The sequence below is a fragment of the Hetaerina americana genome, unplaced genomic scaffold, assembly GCF_022747635.1.
Source record: "Hetaerina americana unplaced genomic scaffold, ioHetAmer1.1.p SCAF_6, whole genome shotgun sequence".
In the NCBI taxonomy this organism is placed as follows: Eukaryota; Metazoa; Arthropoda; class Insecta; order Odonata; family Calopterygidae; genus Hetaerina; species Hetaerina americana.
Window position 1 is genome coordinate 37543592 of NW_027287205.1, and position 19821 is coordinate 37563412.

At 43.1% G+C, this 19821-nt stretch overlaps 2 protein-coding genes across 3 annotated transcripts in view; one reads left to right on the forward strand and one right to left on the reverse strand.

Annotated features, from left to right (window-relative positions):
- The window catches only part of LOC139695307 (protein groucho-like), a 777395-nt gene extending 770086 nt beyond the window's left edge, over positions 1-7309 (reverse strand). The window contains exon 1 of the mRNA XM_071594012.1: positions 7032-7309. Coding sequence (XP_071450113.1) covers positions 7032-7067 — 36 coding nt within the window. The 5' untranslated portion in view covers positions 7068-7309. The remainder of the gene's footprint in view (positions 1-7031) is intronic.
- A 375-nt stretch (positions 7310-7684) lies between these two features.
- LOC139695063 (protein fem-1 homolog CG6966) overlaps positions 7685-19821 on the forward strand; it is a 137734-nt gene continuing 125597 nt past the window's right edge. For both annotated transcript variants that reach the window (XM_071593670.1, XM_071593671.1), the window contains exon 1: positions 7685-7795. In XM_071593670.1, the coding sequence (XP_071449771.1) occupies positions 7736-7795 (60 nt within the window). In that variant the 5' untranslated portion in view covers positions 7685-7735. The remainder of the gene's footprint in view (positions 7796-19821) is intronic.

Genomic DNA, 19821 nt, shown 5'->3' on the forward strand with positions numbered 1-19821 from the left:
ACATATTTATGCATGAGCGAACGTTTATTCATAAAATACTTCTGCCTTACCAATCCCCACCCGCACACCCTTGCGGCGGCTTGCGGGACATTGTGCGTAGATACACCCCTTTCAGCCCCGGCAACTCCCGAAGATTGAACCGAAGTCGGGACCGATTAAGCCGGCCCAGTAGTCGGGCGGCAACGGTGGGAGAGAGAGAGAGGCATCGAATGCGCCAAACTATGCCGAAGTTCGCGTCTTCGAAGTCCCACGAGACCATGAACGTGATGCGGCAACGCCATTATTCACCCCAGGACGGAACTAACGTTGAGAAATTACCTCAGTCGCCGGGGAGACAGGAAACAAAAGGAGATCTCGAAAAAAAATGAACAACAAAACATTGAGACCGTCGAAGAAGAACGAGGTAAACACAGAGCGTTCGTTATGTACCTCCGCATGTAGATATATAAAAAATGAGTGTGTGTTTGTGTGTAACCTTGCATACGCTACATGCTGCGCTACACGCATCCTACCCCCACCTCCCCCAACATGAATGTACCCACTCCGTTCCGCGAGGTTACCAAAAAACAGTCAAAATTCATCTCCTTCGAACGCTCCATCAGTTTTCCGAGGCACCGCGCCATCACAGAATTCCCATTAGATCCGAAACAATAAGGGTCCTCACAATAGAGGGCATGGTGGTCGCGATACCACAGAATGTATTGACGTACATAGTACATGCAAAGACTTGTCCTGAAATCTGAGGCCAAGTGACAAAAAAAAAACTAAAAAAACTTAACCCTTAACTCCGAATCAGGTTTAAAAAAAAAACGCGAGCGCACACAATCACCACCCTCAAAGAGTGTAAAAAAATGAATAAATCATAAAATAAATGTGAGGAAAGAGATGAGACGAGGAGAGTTCATTATAACCCGTGCTTTTCGACTTACGAGGGTGGTCTGAAAAGTTCCCGATCTAACAAATATACAAGACATGTTTTCTGAAATTTTCTGAGGTCGGAAACGTTTCACACCACCCTCGTATACATGAGGAATAGGGCGAGATGGACATAAAATTGGGCGGCGAATCCTTAAAATTAGTTAGTTTTGCCAATGATCAAGCTTTAATACGCCAAAGGGCTACAATCATTACTGAGTGCATCAGAAAATCGGTTCGTGGCATTAGCAAATTAAGACAAAGACATTATAATAAAAAAAAAACAAAGTTATGCGATTTTCTAGCAGAGCTAGAACTAGTTAGACGAGGCTTGAGCAGCTTATCTATTATAGCAGTGTTTTAAACAAAAATGGGCAAATTACATTATTATATTAGGGTCATAAGTACAAGAACTGCGTTAAGACATGGAGCTTTCATTGATGTCGGGGACGTTGTGTACAGATACTGAGAAAAGGACCGTTAAAACTTTGATGTGGAGTGTACGACGCGGAAACATGGTCGTATGAAGCAAGATGATAAGCGCAGACTGGAGACTTTTGAAACGTGGTTGTGGACAAGGGTGGCAAGGAGGTGAGGGGCTGAGGTGCTTAGTGGAGAGCACCTCAAGTGAATACGCCGTCCGACGGAAGGGACGTTAACTTATGGACCCCTTGGCGACTTCCTTTAAAAAGTAGGCTAATGCCAATACTGGATTGTTCATCACCCTTCCTCCATTCCCCGAAATTGGTGTCCCAAATTACATCTACTTAATACCCCGCAAGCCGCCGCAAGGACGTGTGGCGGGGGGTGTTAGGTCACCAATCGTAAAAAGGAAATTAAAAAACCACCTATCCCTAATAGCGCAAATGACCAGCAAGCAAGCAAGAGGAGACTGTTTGTAGAATTCGAAACAAGGCAGAAAATTTGGATGTAGAGCGTTTTGATTGGAATCTTGGAGAGTAAGATACAGAGGGATAGCAATGGTGGTAGAAGACGTTCTGAAAGCGATAAAGGGGTAGTAATGGAAAGTTGGATGGAATGAAGGGAGGAGGACACTAAAGAAATTATTATGCCCCCACACTGTTGATCAGACCACAAAGATAAAATAAGGGAAAGAGATTCCAGTACGGATAGATACAAATACTCATTCTTTCCCCGAAAAATCAGGAGTCATAATAGTAAGAAACCGAAGTAACTATAGAAATATGAAATCCATTTAATTTAAAATTCGGAACAAAATTAAACATCACAAAGACATTATAAATATTTGTAGGTGCATGTGTATGTTAGTTGGTAGTGTAGTGTAGGTGCATGTGTGTGGGTTGCAGGAGTTTTTTTTTGCATGAATGTATACCATGTTTTGTTTGTGGATTGTAGAAATTTAAAGCTCTTGCACGCGGTTATTTTTATTAATTACGTGTGGTGCCCTAACACCCCCCGCCACACGCCCTTGCGGGGTATTAAGTAGAAGTAGATGAGGAAGTACGTGTCGCGGAAATGACGAATTGTTCATGGTAATGTGCGAATATCAGGTGTTATTTTATTATGAATGTTAAAGAAACTTACTGTTGTCCATCCAAAACCTACCTTAAAACGGTGGAATACCAAAGAAAATTAAATACGAAAGGAGACATCGAAACAACCAACCTCCCGCACAATGACTAACCCCACCATTAAGTCCACCCGTGATGCCGCGTAAATTCTCTACATGCCGCTGTAGTAAAACAATGCACTAGACTAGACGGCCAGCACAAGTCCCATAGTTGGGAAGGTGCTAGGGAGAGGGGGGATAGGTAAAAAAAGCGTCGTGTGTGTGCGTGTTGGAAGAGAAAGAAAGGGAGGCGTTCGAGGGTGGAGAGGAAGGGGGTTTAAGGTATGTAGTAGGGCTTGCTTTGTGTAAAAAGCGACAGGTCCCAAAACTCAACACAGGCTAGCACACACACACGAACGCGGACCGATTCACCTCCCGAAAAACCTTGTTGCAAGACGACCGCTACATTCCCCCGTAGCTTTTCGGGTTGAGGGGGGGGGGAGGGAGTAGGGGGGGGGGGGACGGAGGGGAAGGAGACGGTTGGGAAAGGGGGGAGGGGTGGTTGCGGCGGATGGTTAGACCGTGCGGGAGGAAAACGGGGAGAAGGGGCTAGTGAGGAGAGGGAACGGACATTTTTCCGGAGTTTGGACCGAGGGTCGGGGTGAAAGGAGTGTGGGGTTTGGGAGGCGAGAGGAGAGAGAGAGGGGAGGCCAACGAGGCGAGAGGGAACTTGAGGGTGGGTTTTTAAGCAGGTACAAGAGAGACGGGGGATGTGAATGGGAGGGGTTTTACCACCCCCAACTCCCCCCCCCCCCGCCCGTGGGGTGAGGTGTGAGAGAACGTGCGTGTGTTTGTGTGTGTGTGTGTGTTAGGGGCGGGAGGGGTTTTTAGGGGAGAGCAGTGGGGGAAGAGAAAAAGGGATGGTTCCCTGAGGGACGGGAGGGAACGTGGGAGGAGAAGAGACAACGTGAACCGTCGTGGCTCCTCCGCAAAGAGAGGTCACGCGGAAGGAGTCGCCTCGCATCCGCAAGCGGAAAACTGCGCCGCGTTCGTTTCGGCATACATCCTTTGCATCTCCTTTCGGGTTTTTCGCCCGAGGAAGCACGTTTCTGTCATAATGGCGACATTTTATGAAGCGAAGATTGCAGGAAAAACCTCTGGTGCCGACGCGGATGCCATCTTCCCAAAGCGGCGGTCTGCCAATAGCCCTTGGTTGTTAATTGTTGTCGTTTACGACAACAACTAAGAAGTCACATAGCTAATACCAACACGGTTTCGAGGTCTAGTTGCCAACGGTTAAAACAGACCTAAAGGTTAACTGTTCACAATCCTTGGTGAATGTAACCCATGACCACGTTGTCGCGGATACAGATCTTCCCGACACATCCTTACCCCGGTCATTCTAACCCTTTCAGTCACTTTAAGACAATTTCGTGGGAAACCGGTCCATGATCATTGATCCCAAGCCACACACGCATTAGTACTAGGATTTGTAGCACCATAGAATAGGATTCCATCATTATAGCTCTGGTCTATTCAAATAAATTACGGTAGACGCCGTGACAGTAACTTTTAACGGATTCATCCGCTAATTCAACAATTTCGAAGCGTAAAAAATCATCCCCATTGACCGGAATTCGAACCCAGACGCCTTGATAAATTAACTAGCTAAAGCACTCGGCTGAACATAGAGGGATCCGGATTTGAATCCCGGGCAAGGCGAATGATTTTTACGCTTTAAAATTGTTGCATTGTAGTAGCATGTTCGCACATAGAGAACCATCGGAGTTTTTTAGCGAACTGGACAATTTTTATTGTAAACCTTCCCTGAAAAACACTACACTTACTTGTAGATGTGCATGTATATTGTCATTTCCACGACATTTCTCAACAGTATTACTGCTAAAAAATTATTTCCTCAAATCACAAACTCCTTCACATCCTCTTAACAGTTTTCATCCGACCTGTATTGGCCAAAAAAATGTAGACGGAAGCTCCTTAATGCCGGCATACTTCCGATAGAATTCGTAGGTGTTGTCCAGCTGATTGATTGCAAATCAGGCATTGAGTGGAATTTTTCAGTCTGAAATAACGTTGGCCCGCTCATGCTTAATCTCTTTGGAGGATGTAGTCGAACATTTGATAGAGGTAGTTTTTAAAAAGAAATAGAAGCGACCGAATCGATGGCGGAAAAAGGTAAAATGTCGAGAGCATTCGTCAACCCACAAGAAAAGGCACCAGAAATATTTCCCTATCTGCAGAACCGCACTTGTTTAAAGGTCCTTGCACCCTATTTAGGGAGAGTAAGGTGGTTCCCCCCGCTGACAAATACGCAGGGATCGGAACCCTGACACCCGGTATGGGAAGCCAGCAACCATCACCCACCGTAGTCTTCCGAAATCCTTTCCCATTTCCAGACCTAAAAATTCGTGGACGGAAAGAGAAGGCAAGGAGGGACTTCGGAGGAGGCAGCGGGTGAAAGGGAGATTCTCGGGGAGGGAAAGAGGGAGTAGGAAGAGTTGGCCGGGCAGCGATTGGGGAGGGGGAGGGAAGGAGGGAAAGAAAATGGGCGGGCCCCCGACGTCTCCAGGCTGGGCGAAGAAGACGAGAGGTGTTTAGGTGAGAGGTGCTGTGGGCCGCGGTAAGGGTAGTGGTGGGAGAAGATGGGGAGTGGAGGATGGGAAAATAGCGGGGTTGTGGAAGGGAGAAAAGAGATAAGTCTTGCTTCTAGCGAGGGGAGTGGGAGGGCATGCGTGGGGTGGGAGGTGAGAGAGTGGGGGGGAAAAGTCCACAGGACACCTTTTGTCATGGACTGGTCTAAAAGGCTGAGGGGAGAAAGGTGGCCGGAATTAACCATGGTATCGGAAGGAGGCGAAAAATGTGAGCGTGTATTATTTCCTACCACGGAGACTTTCTCGAACTTATTTCATAGACAAGGATCACCCGTTTTCTCCAAGGAAAAAAATCACTGTATGAATCCGATTGGCAAGCTGAAGTTTTTGATCAAGTTGTGTGTCTTGTCCTCAGAATCTTCAAATCGCACAAGCGTCGTATCTACATCCACAAAATACCACTCAAGGGCGTACGGTGGAACAACAGCATTTATATATATATATATATATATATATATATATATATATATATATATATACACATACACCCATACATACATTAACCACGCATAATATATGCTCTTGACAATGCCTGCTCCGTATGGTACCGGCATAATCTCCTTTTCCTCCTCCATCCCTGTCTCTTTCGTTAGTTTTCAGAATAGCATGATTTATCTTCCGAACTATCGAAAGAATGGGAACAATCGTGGGCGAGAATAGTAAACAGATAAATACTAAGAAACGTTCGCGGTGGACACTTCTGAAAAACCCACAATTTGTAGAAAATTAGCAGGAGTACAAGGAACGCGGCGGAAGATCCCAGGAAGTAGTTCAGGCGTCTACTTCTCTCTCGGATCCCAAGAAAAACGAGATAAAGAGAAAGAAAAAGCGCCATGACCGGGCATGCAAAGTGGAGGAGTAAATACGAAACTTCCCGCCGTCCCTCCGTAGCTCTGGAATCTTTCACCCCGTCTGATTGAACTTACAAGAAGACCGGCCCGCATTAAAACATTTCAATGGACCAAAAAGGGATAGAGAAGATGACGTTTCGGGTTAGAAAAAAAATAACCTGGAAAATGATACTTCCCGACACCAGTCCCTCGGTCGAAAACGAGTTCAAAATCGGGGGGGAATTAAAAAAATTCAGTGCGAATCACCAAGAGGGGCGGGTTTACAATAAAATTAAAAACGCCGGGCGTCGGTCGCAAAAGCAGATCTGTAGTTGTCCGCACTTCTTCGGCTGAAAGGTGACAGAATTATAACTTGGCACCTTAACCTCAGGGCTCAAACGAAAACATTCCCACGGCACAATAGCCTGGAGCGTAAAGAAGATAAGCATTCGCGCAATTCCAACCGCAATAAAAGGACGCCTAAAATTGATGGAGAAAGGAAGGAAAACGCCCGCGCCAATTAGCGTTTTGATTGCCGTCGTTCAAACAGCTGTTTCAGCGATGTCACACGCGGAGAGAAGCATGAAATAAATTATGAGCATGCGATAACCTCTCTGTGGGTATGGGTAGAAGATATAATTTACGTCTCGGGTTACATCGCAAAATGCCACCCAACGAGAATACTTGGGAGAGTATTTTAGGTCGTCCCCGAGAAGAAAACAAACAGATCAACCACGGCAATGGACTAAAATAAGAGATGAAATAAATTGCAAACTTAACTATTTTAAAGCCTCAATTTTCCGATCGGAGTCCACCGGGTAAACGTTTCAATTTATTCATCGAGTTGCTGTTGCAAAAAAAATCATCCTTCTCAACCGCAAAGGAATTTTTACACAAAAATATTGAGCGAAATATATTCTCAGGCACCGAAGCTAACTTATATTTTTCAGACGTTTCCATCCAAATAAAATAAAATCAAAGCATAAATCTTCAGGAAAACGTTAGATGTAAACAATGTTACGAATCACACGAGGATTCACCGAAATCATCATCGGAAAAATTAATAATTAAATCGAATCTTACCGCAGCAGAAGGATGCCTGTTGGGTGCTGGGTACATGGCTGCCACTCCCAATAATCAACAGTCAAGGGACATCACCTCTCCATCACCTTCTTACACGGGCAAAAAATACACGAATATTTCGCGGCTCTTTCACACACCTTCACCCGTCGCTGTTACCGCCTCTACTGCCGCGCGCGAGAACAGATCCCCCCGTCACTGCCCAACTCTGCTCACTACACACACCACACACGGCCGTTTTGGCGCGCACACGAATGCACTACCCTCACAGAGATCCGCGGAAATACTTTCATCCACTAAGCAGGGTGGAGCGGCAATATTCGCGCATTCTAATTCAAATTTTAAGAAAATGTCAAAGAGTTTTCGCACATCCAGCGCTCACTATCCATTGTTTCCCTACCGCCAGCGCCAGATAGTTTGCTTGTAATGGCGTATATCCCACGTGGGGTATCCCTAAGAAACGTCACGACCGCCTCGGCCAATGGCTGATCCTTAAATGAATTCGCTCCGCCCAGAGCTTTCCTCTCTGACAGGACGAGTCAACTCCACGTGGAGTAACGACACTCAGTTGTTTGGTAGTACCGGAGGCCTCTCACGGTCGACCGAGGAACTTGGTGCAAGCCATATTGTGTTTTCTCCCACCAGTGAGCCAGTAGTAGCTGCAGCAAGCGGTGGTAGACGGTCGGTTTTGTTGTTATCATGAGAAGATGGACTTCAAAAACGTTGTTTACATCGCTGCACGGGATGGAAAGCTCCGTCGTTTGAGGGTAAGTCTATAAATTATTTATTCTGATCCGATTTCATTCATTTTCGATGGAAAAACGCCAAAATGGTGGGTTTGTAGTTCGCGGTGATTGATTTTTAGCCGAAAGTCCTAGTGGTAGGGTAGCTCCAGTGCGGTGTAAATTTAGCATTCACATTTATGTGTGCGTGGATAGGTTTATTGTGATTGGTTAGTTGAAACATAAATTTTACTCTTCCCCACGAACAATATATCTAAATTTAAACTACTTTTCTTCCACCAAGCCTTTGGTTTCGTGGTCTCTATTAACTATCTGCTGCTTTTACATCTTCCAATATTTCGACAATGTTAATCTCTGTGTTTGTTAATGTTGCTAACCTAATAGGGGACTGTTAGATTGGTCATCGAAGGAAACTTAAGTATTTAAATGATTGGTAAGGCTGTGCCTGAGCGGTGCATTTCACTTTCACGTAAATCGATACATAAATTCTGTGTACACGAAGTGAAATATTTTCGGATAAGAATGTTATCTCAGACTTTAAGAAGAAGTTGAGGCAGGAATTTTACATAATTTTGTTTAATTTTGTTTGCGCTTCGATCCCGTTCAATATTCTCGTCGAGCATAGATTTATGGGCTTATTTCTGAATAATGGAAAGTGGTATTACACATTTTTTTATTATTTAATGCTTCCATGAGTTTATGCCCATCAGTATTGCTCCTGTAAACTATTAATCGATGCGTTTACCGAGTGGTTTTTATACTTCTCTGCTAATTATATTCGCTGCTTTACCAATGAAATTCATTGATTGAGAAATGCATTCATTGATTCAACCGGATATTGGTTAAACCTCTTTAAGTAGCCTAGGCATTCTTTTATGTATGAGTTAGAAATCGCGTACGGGACTTGTGCATCGGTGGTGAATAGTATAATCGTGATCCGATTTAATGTGGAATGAAATTGTGACATAGCTGAATTGTGTGGCAGTTTGATTTTCTAGTGGAAGGTCCTCGACCTATGCGCACATATGCAAATTTGCAAAATTTTCCCGCAATTCATACCATATCCAATGTTTGTTTATAAGCGGTGCAGAGGTTATTGTAGGAGTCATTGATAACCTCATCCATCAGCGGCGTTACGTGCCCACGTAGGTATGTATGCGGTGTCACTTTATTTCGAAATAATTATTTCAACTTTTAGCGTAGCGAAGAGTCATCACAACGTTTATAGTTGATGTTAACTGTTCATGTAGTATAATGGTGATTGCGAATTTTCACACCCTTCCTGCAGAAGACAAGTGAATAACTAAATGTGCGTTCGGTCGCTTAAGTCTCTTCTCAGACCTTCAGGCTCGGTTTATACGTAAAGTTAAATGTTTATCTCACAGATTACTTCTCAGGCTATAAAACTATATTGATTTTAGGCCATTTTAAACTTTATCCTTGAGATAATGACTTGCTGAGTGGAATTTACCGATCCCAAGGTGAGATTTTTGCTGTTTCCTTTCCTCTCTCGAAATATATTTTTACTCAAGCTGCCCTGGCGGCCTTCTACCGGTTACTTCTTTATTTTGAAAATTGCAACTTAAAACATCTTGCCTCTCGTTGATAGAGCAAGTTTCTGGCGGTCGTGGTGTGCGAAACTATGACATGGGCAGCTGCTACAAATGCGTATTGGCAGTCAGCTGATTTATAGCTATTCAATTGTTTCATTTTCCCATATATTGTAGAGGATTAGCTTGTACGGAGGATTATCACACGGTGCGACTAATTTTTGGGTGCACTGGAAAGGGAACGTTTTCCACAGAACGACCGCTGGAAAATATTCAAAACTAGAGGAATTAAAAAGTATAGTAGAATTCTCCAAACTTGATAGGAATACAACCGGTGTCATCACATACGTGACATCTTTGGGTTCCTGTCTCGCCTGTAACGAATCAAAAGTTTTGTGAAATCTACAAAGTTTTTGCAACATTCTCAAGATGTGATTTCACAAGGTTGATCCTGATACCAAAAATTGTTCAAAAATTAGAATTGATTTTAAGCATTAGCAAACTGAATATATTAAATTCACTATAGGTTAGTTTCGAATTGTCTCGCTGAAATAACAACCCAATTCATACTTATCTACTATCACTTCTTGCAATAGCTAATTTTTCTACCGTTTTATCTATCGGTTCCACCATTACCTACCATATAAGGAATTTGTAATGATCATCTTCTATGGAAGCATATCGATGTGAGAATATCTTTGTGTTTTTTTGTGGTTTAATTCGGCAATGCAAAGGTAGTATGGAAAATTGCAAGCGGATGCAGTCACTCAAACTACTTAATCGTCTTTTGTGTATAATACTGATAATTTCAATGTCTTTGCTGCAGGAATTTTGGACTAATGATTGATACTGTGTTACTTTTGTACAAGGAATAGTTAACTTTGGCATACGATTCCGTATCGCTAATGCTGTCCACCGGAACTTTAGTGGAATGTAGTCTTGAGGCCGATTTGGAGGTCTTCTGCCACCTAGTCATTGTCATAACGCCAGAAAGTATTTGCCAAATGTTTTCCTGGTGCCAAAAATTCCACAATTTATTCACGATGTTATCTGAAAGAGAACACTCTCACTCTGTGCACTTCTTATTCCAATTGTTTAAGATTTGTTATTGTTGATCAATAGATATTTCATGCGTAAAACCTGTTTACAGGATTAGCAAATTTTATTTATTTATTGTTGCCGAGTTTGGCGCTCTAGTTCCATAAATTAATTACTTTCAAATATTTGTATGTTTAATACCATTGTATGTCTGTGTGTTCAGAGGTGAATCTGCCCATTGGCCGTCTTGAGTTTTTAATGGTTTCCAGCGACTTCTTATTAAGTCTGGATGTATTGCACAATACGCGCAATACCACCTGATAAGCGTAGGTATCTTACTTATATATCAAGCAAAATATATTTCTTAAGCAAAAATGTCTGTATAGTATGAACTATTAAGTTCTTAATCGTTTTAACTATTTGGGAAGGTTATTACAGATTAAATGGATGGCCAGCCGTGATTTCCTCCAATGCTGCTTGACCACAATTGTGCCTTAACTCAGCAATACCTCTGTGGCTTTCCCTTTGAGTTATTCCATATTAGCTTTCGTTTGGTAATTATTTTACGTCGAAGTCGGGAATCGAGCACTGAAAATTTGGAATTGAAGAAGTCACCAAGAGTGTGCTTTTACACCTAAGGTTCGTGTGTACATTTTCGTTGCATTTTGTTATATTTTAAATGATAACGTGTTCCATACTTAGTTTCAAAGTATGAGTTTATTTTCATTCGTATTTTTATTCATTCGCCTATCTGTGATAATCCGATTAGGTGCTGTGTTTGCCCATTCAACCATTTCAATCTTCGTCTAAATTTTCGCAGATTTTTTAAAAAATGTGCTTGCATTGCAATAGTGTTTGCATATGATCCCGCAGTTTTAACTTTTGGATATGCCTTTGGTGCAATGGCGAGATATGATTAAGCTATCTGCTTACTTTCGTCAGTACTACTACAGACCTTGCTTTGTGGTCCCATGGTAGAGTCTTTATTTGCTGCTTTTTTTGGTTAGTGTATGAATAACTTGTAAGTTAATTCTACGAATTATATTTATTCCGTTTGTTCAGCAGAATCAAGTTTGCAATGCTTCGGATGCTTAAATATTCGAAATGGTGTTATAATTATTCTCCAAATGAGAAAAGTTTATTTAAACTTTGTTAATGCTTGGCGGTTTGGCCAGAGACTAACCCATCAAGCATCGCCATGCTGTTTATTCACTTCATCGTATTTGCTGAAGCTTCATCGCTGTCGTAATGTTTACCTCGCTCGCTAGCCATACGCGTCCGTAGTTAAACGTGATGCTCGGCTTTCAGCTGATCCTCTCTCTCTCTCTGGCTCTCTTTAAAAATTCCGGAATTTCGTAGGCTAAACCTCCGCCTCCTTCCCTCGATTCTGTATTCGCTAGGACGGTGGCGAAGGGAACTCCGTCAAACCCGTGCTCCCTTTACGCCGCACGAAATTCCATTCATTCGACGCCGTCCGGTAACTTTTAATTGGCCCCGTCCCGTCGTGTTTATTGATGGTGGATGACTCCCGCAAATAAAAAAAATTGAGACCAATTTTATTTTTTCGAAACCCGTCTACATGGTCAGTGAGATTACTTTCTCACCGCTTCGATGTCTTCGTGGTCCCAGAGATTTGTGTTTCCACGGGCACAGCTTCTTACTGGGCTAAGGAAACGTGTTATTTCGGTGATTAAGCCGCAGACGAGATTATCTTCTGGTAGCAACTGAGTTTCGAATTCCTCGGGACATTTCCGCGACGTCCAATCGTTTTGATGTGTGGAAAGGTCCGTAGATAAAGGCCGTCCCCCCCAGAAAATTTCGTGTTTGGAAGGTGAAATTGTTGAAAAAAAATATATTAAGAATAATCTTCCCGCCACTTTATACCACTCCGCGTCCGTGGAAAAGTCAGAAACGACGGCTCGAAACGCGGAAGTGACGTCACGGGCGACGGATCGCGACCCCGGTCTCCTCTGAAAGGTGTGCGTGAGCCCTATTACTAACCAATTGTGTGTAATGTTGGTTGCGTCGATGGAGCGCCCGATGGGTAGCTTTTTCCTCTCTCTCTCCCTTGGCATATAGTAATGTGCCTTCAGTTTCCTATTCTCACTCACACGTGTTGCGGCGAAGGTCGTGGATTCAGTCCAACAATCGTCTCCTCCCTTTCTCCTTACACTACCTCTGCCCTTTTCTTTCGTAGGACGACCATCTCTCTTAATGGGTGAGAGAGGGTCCTCGATTTCGACCTTGTTCTCCCATGGTTCACTGATGCGCACATCTCTCAAGGTTCTTTATGAAGTCAGTGTTTCTTCTCCGGCAGGTGAAAATTTTGTCGGGGGAGAGGTAAATCTTTCTGCGCAACTTGGTCAAGCATCGATACATTAGTTGAGAAAGTCAGGGCGTTTCCTTATATCCTGTTGTTCAAAGATAATCCCTTGGGCAAGTGGCCCTGATTTTTTTGTTATTGTTGGTTGGCTTTTATGGAAGGTGTGTAGTGTCATAAACGGAGGGCTTTAAAAATTTCTTCCAGGACCCCACCTCCACTCCCAAATGTTTGGTTTCCCTAACCGAATATTAAAGTAAGTTACATTTATATCCCAGTCAAGTTTTAAAAAGTATGGCATGGCATGTGCAAGCTGTCTCATGCCCGCTTGAGGATCGACGAACTTGATCGAATTATTAGTTGGGCTCTTCCTGTTATGCTTTTGTTGTGACCCTTGAATAAGTTACTCCTGTTTAATTCTCATATTTCGGCCATTATTTTCAGACATGTCCTACTGTCTGTTTTCTTGTGTGGAAGTTGAATTTACCAATAGTTATCGAAGTAGGTACGATTATCATCTTGCACACGTGGGTTTATATTTTTGGGTTTTTGGTTTGGATATAAATGTTATGAGAGAGGTGCAAAGGAGGCAGGAAAAGTGGATGCAGAGTATTTTGATTTGCGATGGAATGCTGAAGACAGTGATGGAGGAGAAAACCTAAATACAGCGCGGTAGAGGGAGGAAAAGGCATAAACAGGAGAAAGAAAGTATTCGCAGTTGTAGAAGTAGACAATGTAGATTGGTGTGTCATGGTCCTTTGGACGGAGCTGGGAGGTGAAGCGATGATCATGCTGTGGCCATCCAAAACGTCGTCCGTAGTATTATTGTTGATTGTTTTTTAGCGCATGGGTTGTTGGGCCCAGAAAATATTATGCTACATTTCCTTGCATATACTAACAAAATACAACCTGGTATCCGTCACTACGATAAACCCCTTTTCAACTCCGAAAATCTCCTTCCTCCATTCCGTCCAACATGCCTATTATTTTCCTTCCCTCCACATCGCTTGCCGAACGTTATTCCCTTTCATTGGTCGTCTTCAGCAATAACATATTTGGGGTTTGTCATGGAATTGATTTCCCCGATCAACGGGATACTATTGTGTGCAACACAGAGCCCTTTTTTCGCCTTTAATTATACGTTATATTTTCAAGTATTTTACAACTCGATGCAATGTGCCATTCATGGTCAGCTAATACGGCATGAATACATCGTTACGTACTTGTATTATACGGCTTCTCCTTCCGGAAACCAGGTGAACTACCCACAGACAGGATGGGGGTCACTTCCCACAGTCCCAAGTCGTGTCAAATCGTTCCTTACCTTTTTAACTTTCCCTTGCGATCAGCTGTTCCCCCCCTTCCCCGTAGGCTTTTCCGGGTCGTCTGCAAGTGTGTGGGGGGGGAGGAGGGAGGTTCTCGTGGACTGCGAGAGTCTCGCGTCCAGAGGAGCCGAGTCTCATTCATTGGCGTATTAGTTTGGGCTCCACTCGGAGGAGTCGGTGACGTGTGGGGAGTAAGGAGCCCATTGGCTTCTCAACAGAGTTGACCTCCTTTACGAGCCACCACTCTCGAGCGTCATATTAATCGCAAACAGCTGGGCATCCGTTCCGTATCTTGCTTCGTAGTCACTCCACGGAAAATAATTTCGCCCCTGCGGTCGACTTGACTGCCTTTTTGCATCGTCGGGGGATGGTAATTGTTAACAGACGCATATCAAGAAGCGCGACAGTTCATCCGGCTAAAGGAAATGGATTGAAGAATTCATTTTATTAGGTAATCTTTCGGTTAAGGTAGGTTTTGGATGGACACAACTGCCAAATAAATATTCCCTAACAAAACACAATATAGCATCCTACTCTACAACAAGTCCCTCTTCATCTCTGAGTACTTCCTTCCTCCCTTCATCCTGTCAAACATCCCTATCCTATTCCTGCACTTTCCTCGTTTGCCTAACATTCTCCCCTCTATCACATTCTTCAACATCCCACTGCCGATAAATACGTCGTTCATCCATTTTAAAATCTGATAAAAAGATACCCTAGGGTTTACGATCTTTTGGTGATTTGGAAATAAGCGACTCAACTTCGAGAGTTGTAAACAGGGGTTCCTATGATGCAATTTCAAAGTGTAAAAAAATTCATTCGCCTTGCTTGCGCTGTAAAATTTTTGCAGTGTAATCGGCTCTAGTTGATGACTCCGTTAAACTAATTGTCCCGGCATTTCCCTCATGTTCCATGAAGGGGTGAGAGATGTTTATGTTGGAAACAGCGCGTCATTTTAGCATTACTTGTGATAACAATGAAGCCTGGTATTCTCTTCTGGTGTACCGATAATTATTATCTACAGAGTAAGCGTACCACACAAAATTAACTCAACCATGTTGAATTTGGACTCGAGAAAAAATTGAGATGTTAGAACATGCGAACGGAAGCACCTCTTAAGGACATATTTTCATTTCATTCATTCATTTATGCCAAAAGTATTTTTTATTGCGCATAGTGACTCTTGCTATTCCTCATTGTGCCATTTCAATTGAAGGCAAATAAAGTGAAAGTATTCAATGGACTATTTAAGTTGTTTATATGCATCACATAAGGTAACCCTGTCCCTAAGGGCGAATCACAGGAATGACGAACTGAAGTTAAATGCTTTCTCCACTCACAATCTTGCCCAACGAAGTCCTTAGCATGTAACATACTCTCTCCAATCATCGATCGATCTAATTCATTGTGGCCACACTATGCCAAATGGTGATTTCAGATTGCACATTCGGACTTATAAAACAGATAGCTAACGTCTACTGTCAGACTCCGCGGCTGGGTTGTCGGGTCCCTTGCCGTCATTTACCGCATACCGGTTTTTCCTCACCTGTGACTTCACGTGTGTGGAGTCGAATTCCATAGAATAAACGGATCAATGCTGCTTCCTCGTGGTGATTTTTGGAATCCGGTGAATGGAAAGTAGTTGTGAAAGGGAAATCGGTGATTTAATTTACGCCTGCGCGCTAATAAGGTAACATGGTTTTCCTGATATCTGTACTCAGGAAACAAGGACTATTAATTGCATTCTCGAAGGCTATATTCCATCGAGAGCTTTTTGATCTCTGGCATCCGCTTAAGCCGTAGTACATTGGAGTGAATTTTCATATTTCTTCCCGTTTAACGACCCTGCAAAATTTAATGGGATATCAAGGGTTTTGACCTAATTTTATTATATATTTGGAGGATGGAGAGAAGTGGTGGTAAGTGCGTGTGTGCTTGATCGATCCATTGCTCAGCAAGAGGGTGTTAACCTAGCGTCCAGCTAGAAACCATGGCTCGGACGTTGTTGCGGGTATTGATTTTTTTTGCTTGGAGTCCGGATGACTTGAAATCCATGATGTATTAACTGCAGTGGCTTGGCTTGCACTTCATGAGTGGATATTAGTGAGGACAAAATCCTTAATCAACCGTGCAGTCACCCCATTGTTTGACTAATCTCTTCCAAAGGTGATGTGTGAAGTATATATATATAGCTATGTACGGCGCGGAAACGTGGTCAGTGAAGCTGGAGGATAGACGTAGATTGGAGGCTTTTGAAATGTGGGTGTGGAGAAGAATGAAGAAGGTGAAATGGACAGAGAATAAAACAAATGAGGAAGTACTTGGTATGGTGGGCGAGAATAGGGGTTTGTCGGGAGAAATCCTATGGAGGCAGGATAAGTGGATGAAGGGGGTATAGACCGGCAGTGGAATGTTGAAGACTGTGATGGAGGGGAGAATGTTGGGCAAAAGAGGAAAGGGAAGGAACAGGAGAGGGATGTTGGACGGGATGAAGGGAGGAAGAAGGTACTCAGAGATGAAGAGAGGTCTGATGTAGAGTAGGATGTTGTGTTTTGCTAGGAGTCACAAAATATTCAATTAGTAGCTGTGTCCATCCAAAAACCCATCTTAACCGGTAGATTACCTAATAAATAAAAATATATATGCGTATGTGTATAAAACCATAAGCACAGTATCAACCCGAAGGTCGGTTTGGTAGGTGAGATGGTAGAGTTCACCCAGTCCTAAGCCCGACGGCGTGTGAAATTCATACATCAGGGTAGAGGGGCCAGTGCCTTTCCCCGTACCGGTTATGGTTTCCCAGGAAGATCTGGTACCCGAAATATCCCTCAGCTTAGGAGGAGCTGCTGGTGCCCAGAGAGGATTGCCCGGGAATCGGATCCGGGCCCTCCGGCCTGTAGTCCAACGCTATACCGCGACCCACTTATATACGTATATATATAGATATATAAATAACCGGGCGGCCCGGGTTTGATTCCCGGGCAAGCCTATCTGGGCACCTGCAGCTCCACCCAATCTGGGTGATATTTCGGGTACCAGACTTCCTGGGAAACAAAGGGATAATTGTGAATCATTGAGGAAAGACATTGATTTTTTTATTTCCCATAAACATGAGTAATCGAGAGTGAATATCACATCAATATTAATTTAGGAAAAGGTTAAAATTAAACTTCAGCTCCTGCGATCATGAGCTGTTACAGGTTGCCGCTGGCGAATTATGATGATAAATTACTTGTATACCTTTCAAGCGAAAATGTAAATAGCCAAAGCGGATTTAATGAGGCTATTCGCATCCGCCATAAGGTTATAATCGTTAGGTATGCCATCACTTTGAGTTGTTGATGAAACTAACGCATGGTGATGTGTCATTGTTTCCTCTTGTACTCAGATAGACTGTCTAGAGAGAAATTATTGTCAAATTTAATCCACCGATAGGCATTCAAAAATGTATCGAGCCACCTTACGCGATGAAAACAATATTCAGAATTATATGATTGATTTTACTGGTTTGAAATCTTCAGGTAACTGGATTCAGCTCGAGAAATTGAAGGAATTGTAACAGAAAACGTGGAAATAATATTTTTTGAACTTTGAACTATTTACAGGCTGTCATTCGTAATTCTGGTTTGCAACCCGCTCTGATTTCCTCGAATATTGCAACATCGATTTTAGTGTACGTGACTGAAAGACGCTCCGCGGTGAGAAATACCAGTGAGGGGCACCCATATTTGTCTATAAATCTATCAAGAGGAAGCTGTAATCGTACAGCGTTGGAACGCATGTTTAACCACGTAATTCGGTTTTGATATTAGGTGAAGAAGGTTGGGTCGCGGCGTTCGTTTCCTTCTTGCACGGGAAAAATGAATGAGCGTGAAGCGACTTAATGGAGGAGATCCCTTCGAAAATCACCACTCGGTGCCCTGGGTACTTCATTTGACCCTTCACACCTGCAGTAAATGGAGTGAAGGATATTTTCTCATAGTTTTCGCTTGCTTCAATTTCTTTGCAGGATTGGGAGAACACTTCCCATGCGTAAACGATATTGTTTCTATATTCTATTGTTTCAGGCTTCACTTCGTGGAAGTAATTGATATCCATTATTGAAATAGAAAGAAAGACTCGTACTTTTCCCCAGATTTTATTAAACGGCACAAAACGCGTTTCACCGACTTGCGGCATCATCAGGTACAAATTTGCAAAACAGACAGAGCAAGCATATATACCCTCAGGACAGAGTGGGGGCGGGGAGGGTTGGAAGGATTTGAGGGGGGTGGGGGCTCGCAGGTGCGTTGATGGATTGTTTTGACCATTTCCAGGCTAATTTCTCGGAGAGGAGTGGGGAGGGGTATGGGAATAATTGCTCATTACAAAGTGTCGTGTTGGGGTTCACCAAGTGCCTTCTAATCTCTAATTGCTCGAGAGCGTCCATTTTTAATCCTTTTGGGAGTGTGTGTAATATCTCTGGGACAAAGTCACTGCTGTGGTTGAATTCTAGTAAATGCTTGGCGAAGAGAGAGTTGTTATTCTGATTTTTGTGACACCTAGCGTGTTCCTTGACTCGTAACTTGATATTCCTGCCGGTCTGACCGACATAAACGCTGTTGCAATCCTCGCATTTCAGTTTATAAATGCCTGATTTGAGAAGGCTATCCTGGGTGTCTTTTCCATTGGCTAGAAGTTTGGAGAGGGTTATGGGTGGGTAGAAGGCTGCTTTGAGTGAGGTGGGTAGGCAGTTGGAAATCCTATATGAAAGATCTCCCAGAAACGGGATCGAGCACCACTTAAAATCTTTAGATACTGCGGGCTGAGATACGAAAATGCTTTTTATGGCCATTGCTTTTTGTCTTTTCCGTAGTAATGTGTCAACTAGTTTGGGGTTGAAACCATTGTTGGTAGCTATATTAGTGATATTCACGAGTTCAATTTTGAAGTTTTTGGGGGAAAGGGGGATGTGTAGGAGGCGGTGGATCATGGAGTGGAGGGCTGCGTGTTTGTGAGAAAAGTGGTGTGCGGAATCATTAGAAATTATATGGTCTGTATATGTGGGTTTCCTATAAATTGCAAATTCGTGTCTATTATCCCTAATTGTGATTGTCAAGTCGAGGAAGTTGATGGTGCCGTTGACGTCTTTTTCCATGGAGAAGGAGATATTCCGATGAAGAGTGTTTAGGAAATTAAGGAAGGAGTCTAACTGTCGGTTGGTTCCGGTCCATAGGCATAGTATATCGTCCACGTAACGAAACCAATAGCCCACGTTTTTGTTATGCTGATTGTCAGCATTAAAAAGATGTTCTTCTACAGAATTGAGGAAGACTTCGGCTAGGAAGGGGGACAGTGGGGAACCCATAGCTAACCCATCCGTTTGGCTGTAAAGGGTGTGGTTGAAACTAAAATTGTGCCGTTTAATAAAATCTGTGGAAAAGTACGAGTCTTTCTTTCTATTTCAATAATGGATATTGTTTCTGTTTTTTACGACGCCTTCTGCTGCATTTAGTTGTATCATCTTATTCAAGGGAAGAATTAGAGAGGAAGGCCAACCGTAACTTCGAGGAGCAGGTGATGGGAAATGTCAAGGAACAATCAGGCGAGAGAAGAGAATGACGGGAAACAGTGTAGTTAGTTGTGGTTTAGCTGCTGCGAACCAACCACCTCGGATTGTAAACTCATGATGATGACCTGTGATAAAAATTGCATGGCCGTTAGCTTCTTGTTGTTTTGTTAGCACTCAACCTTAACCAAGGGTCCGCAAAGGAAAACAGTAGTCACCGTCATTCGCTTAACATTTTCATTACTTTCGTAATTTAAAGGATGGAAAAA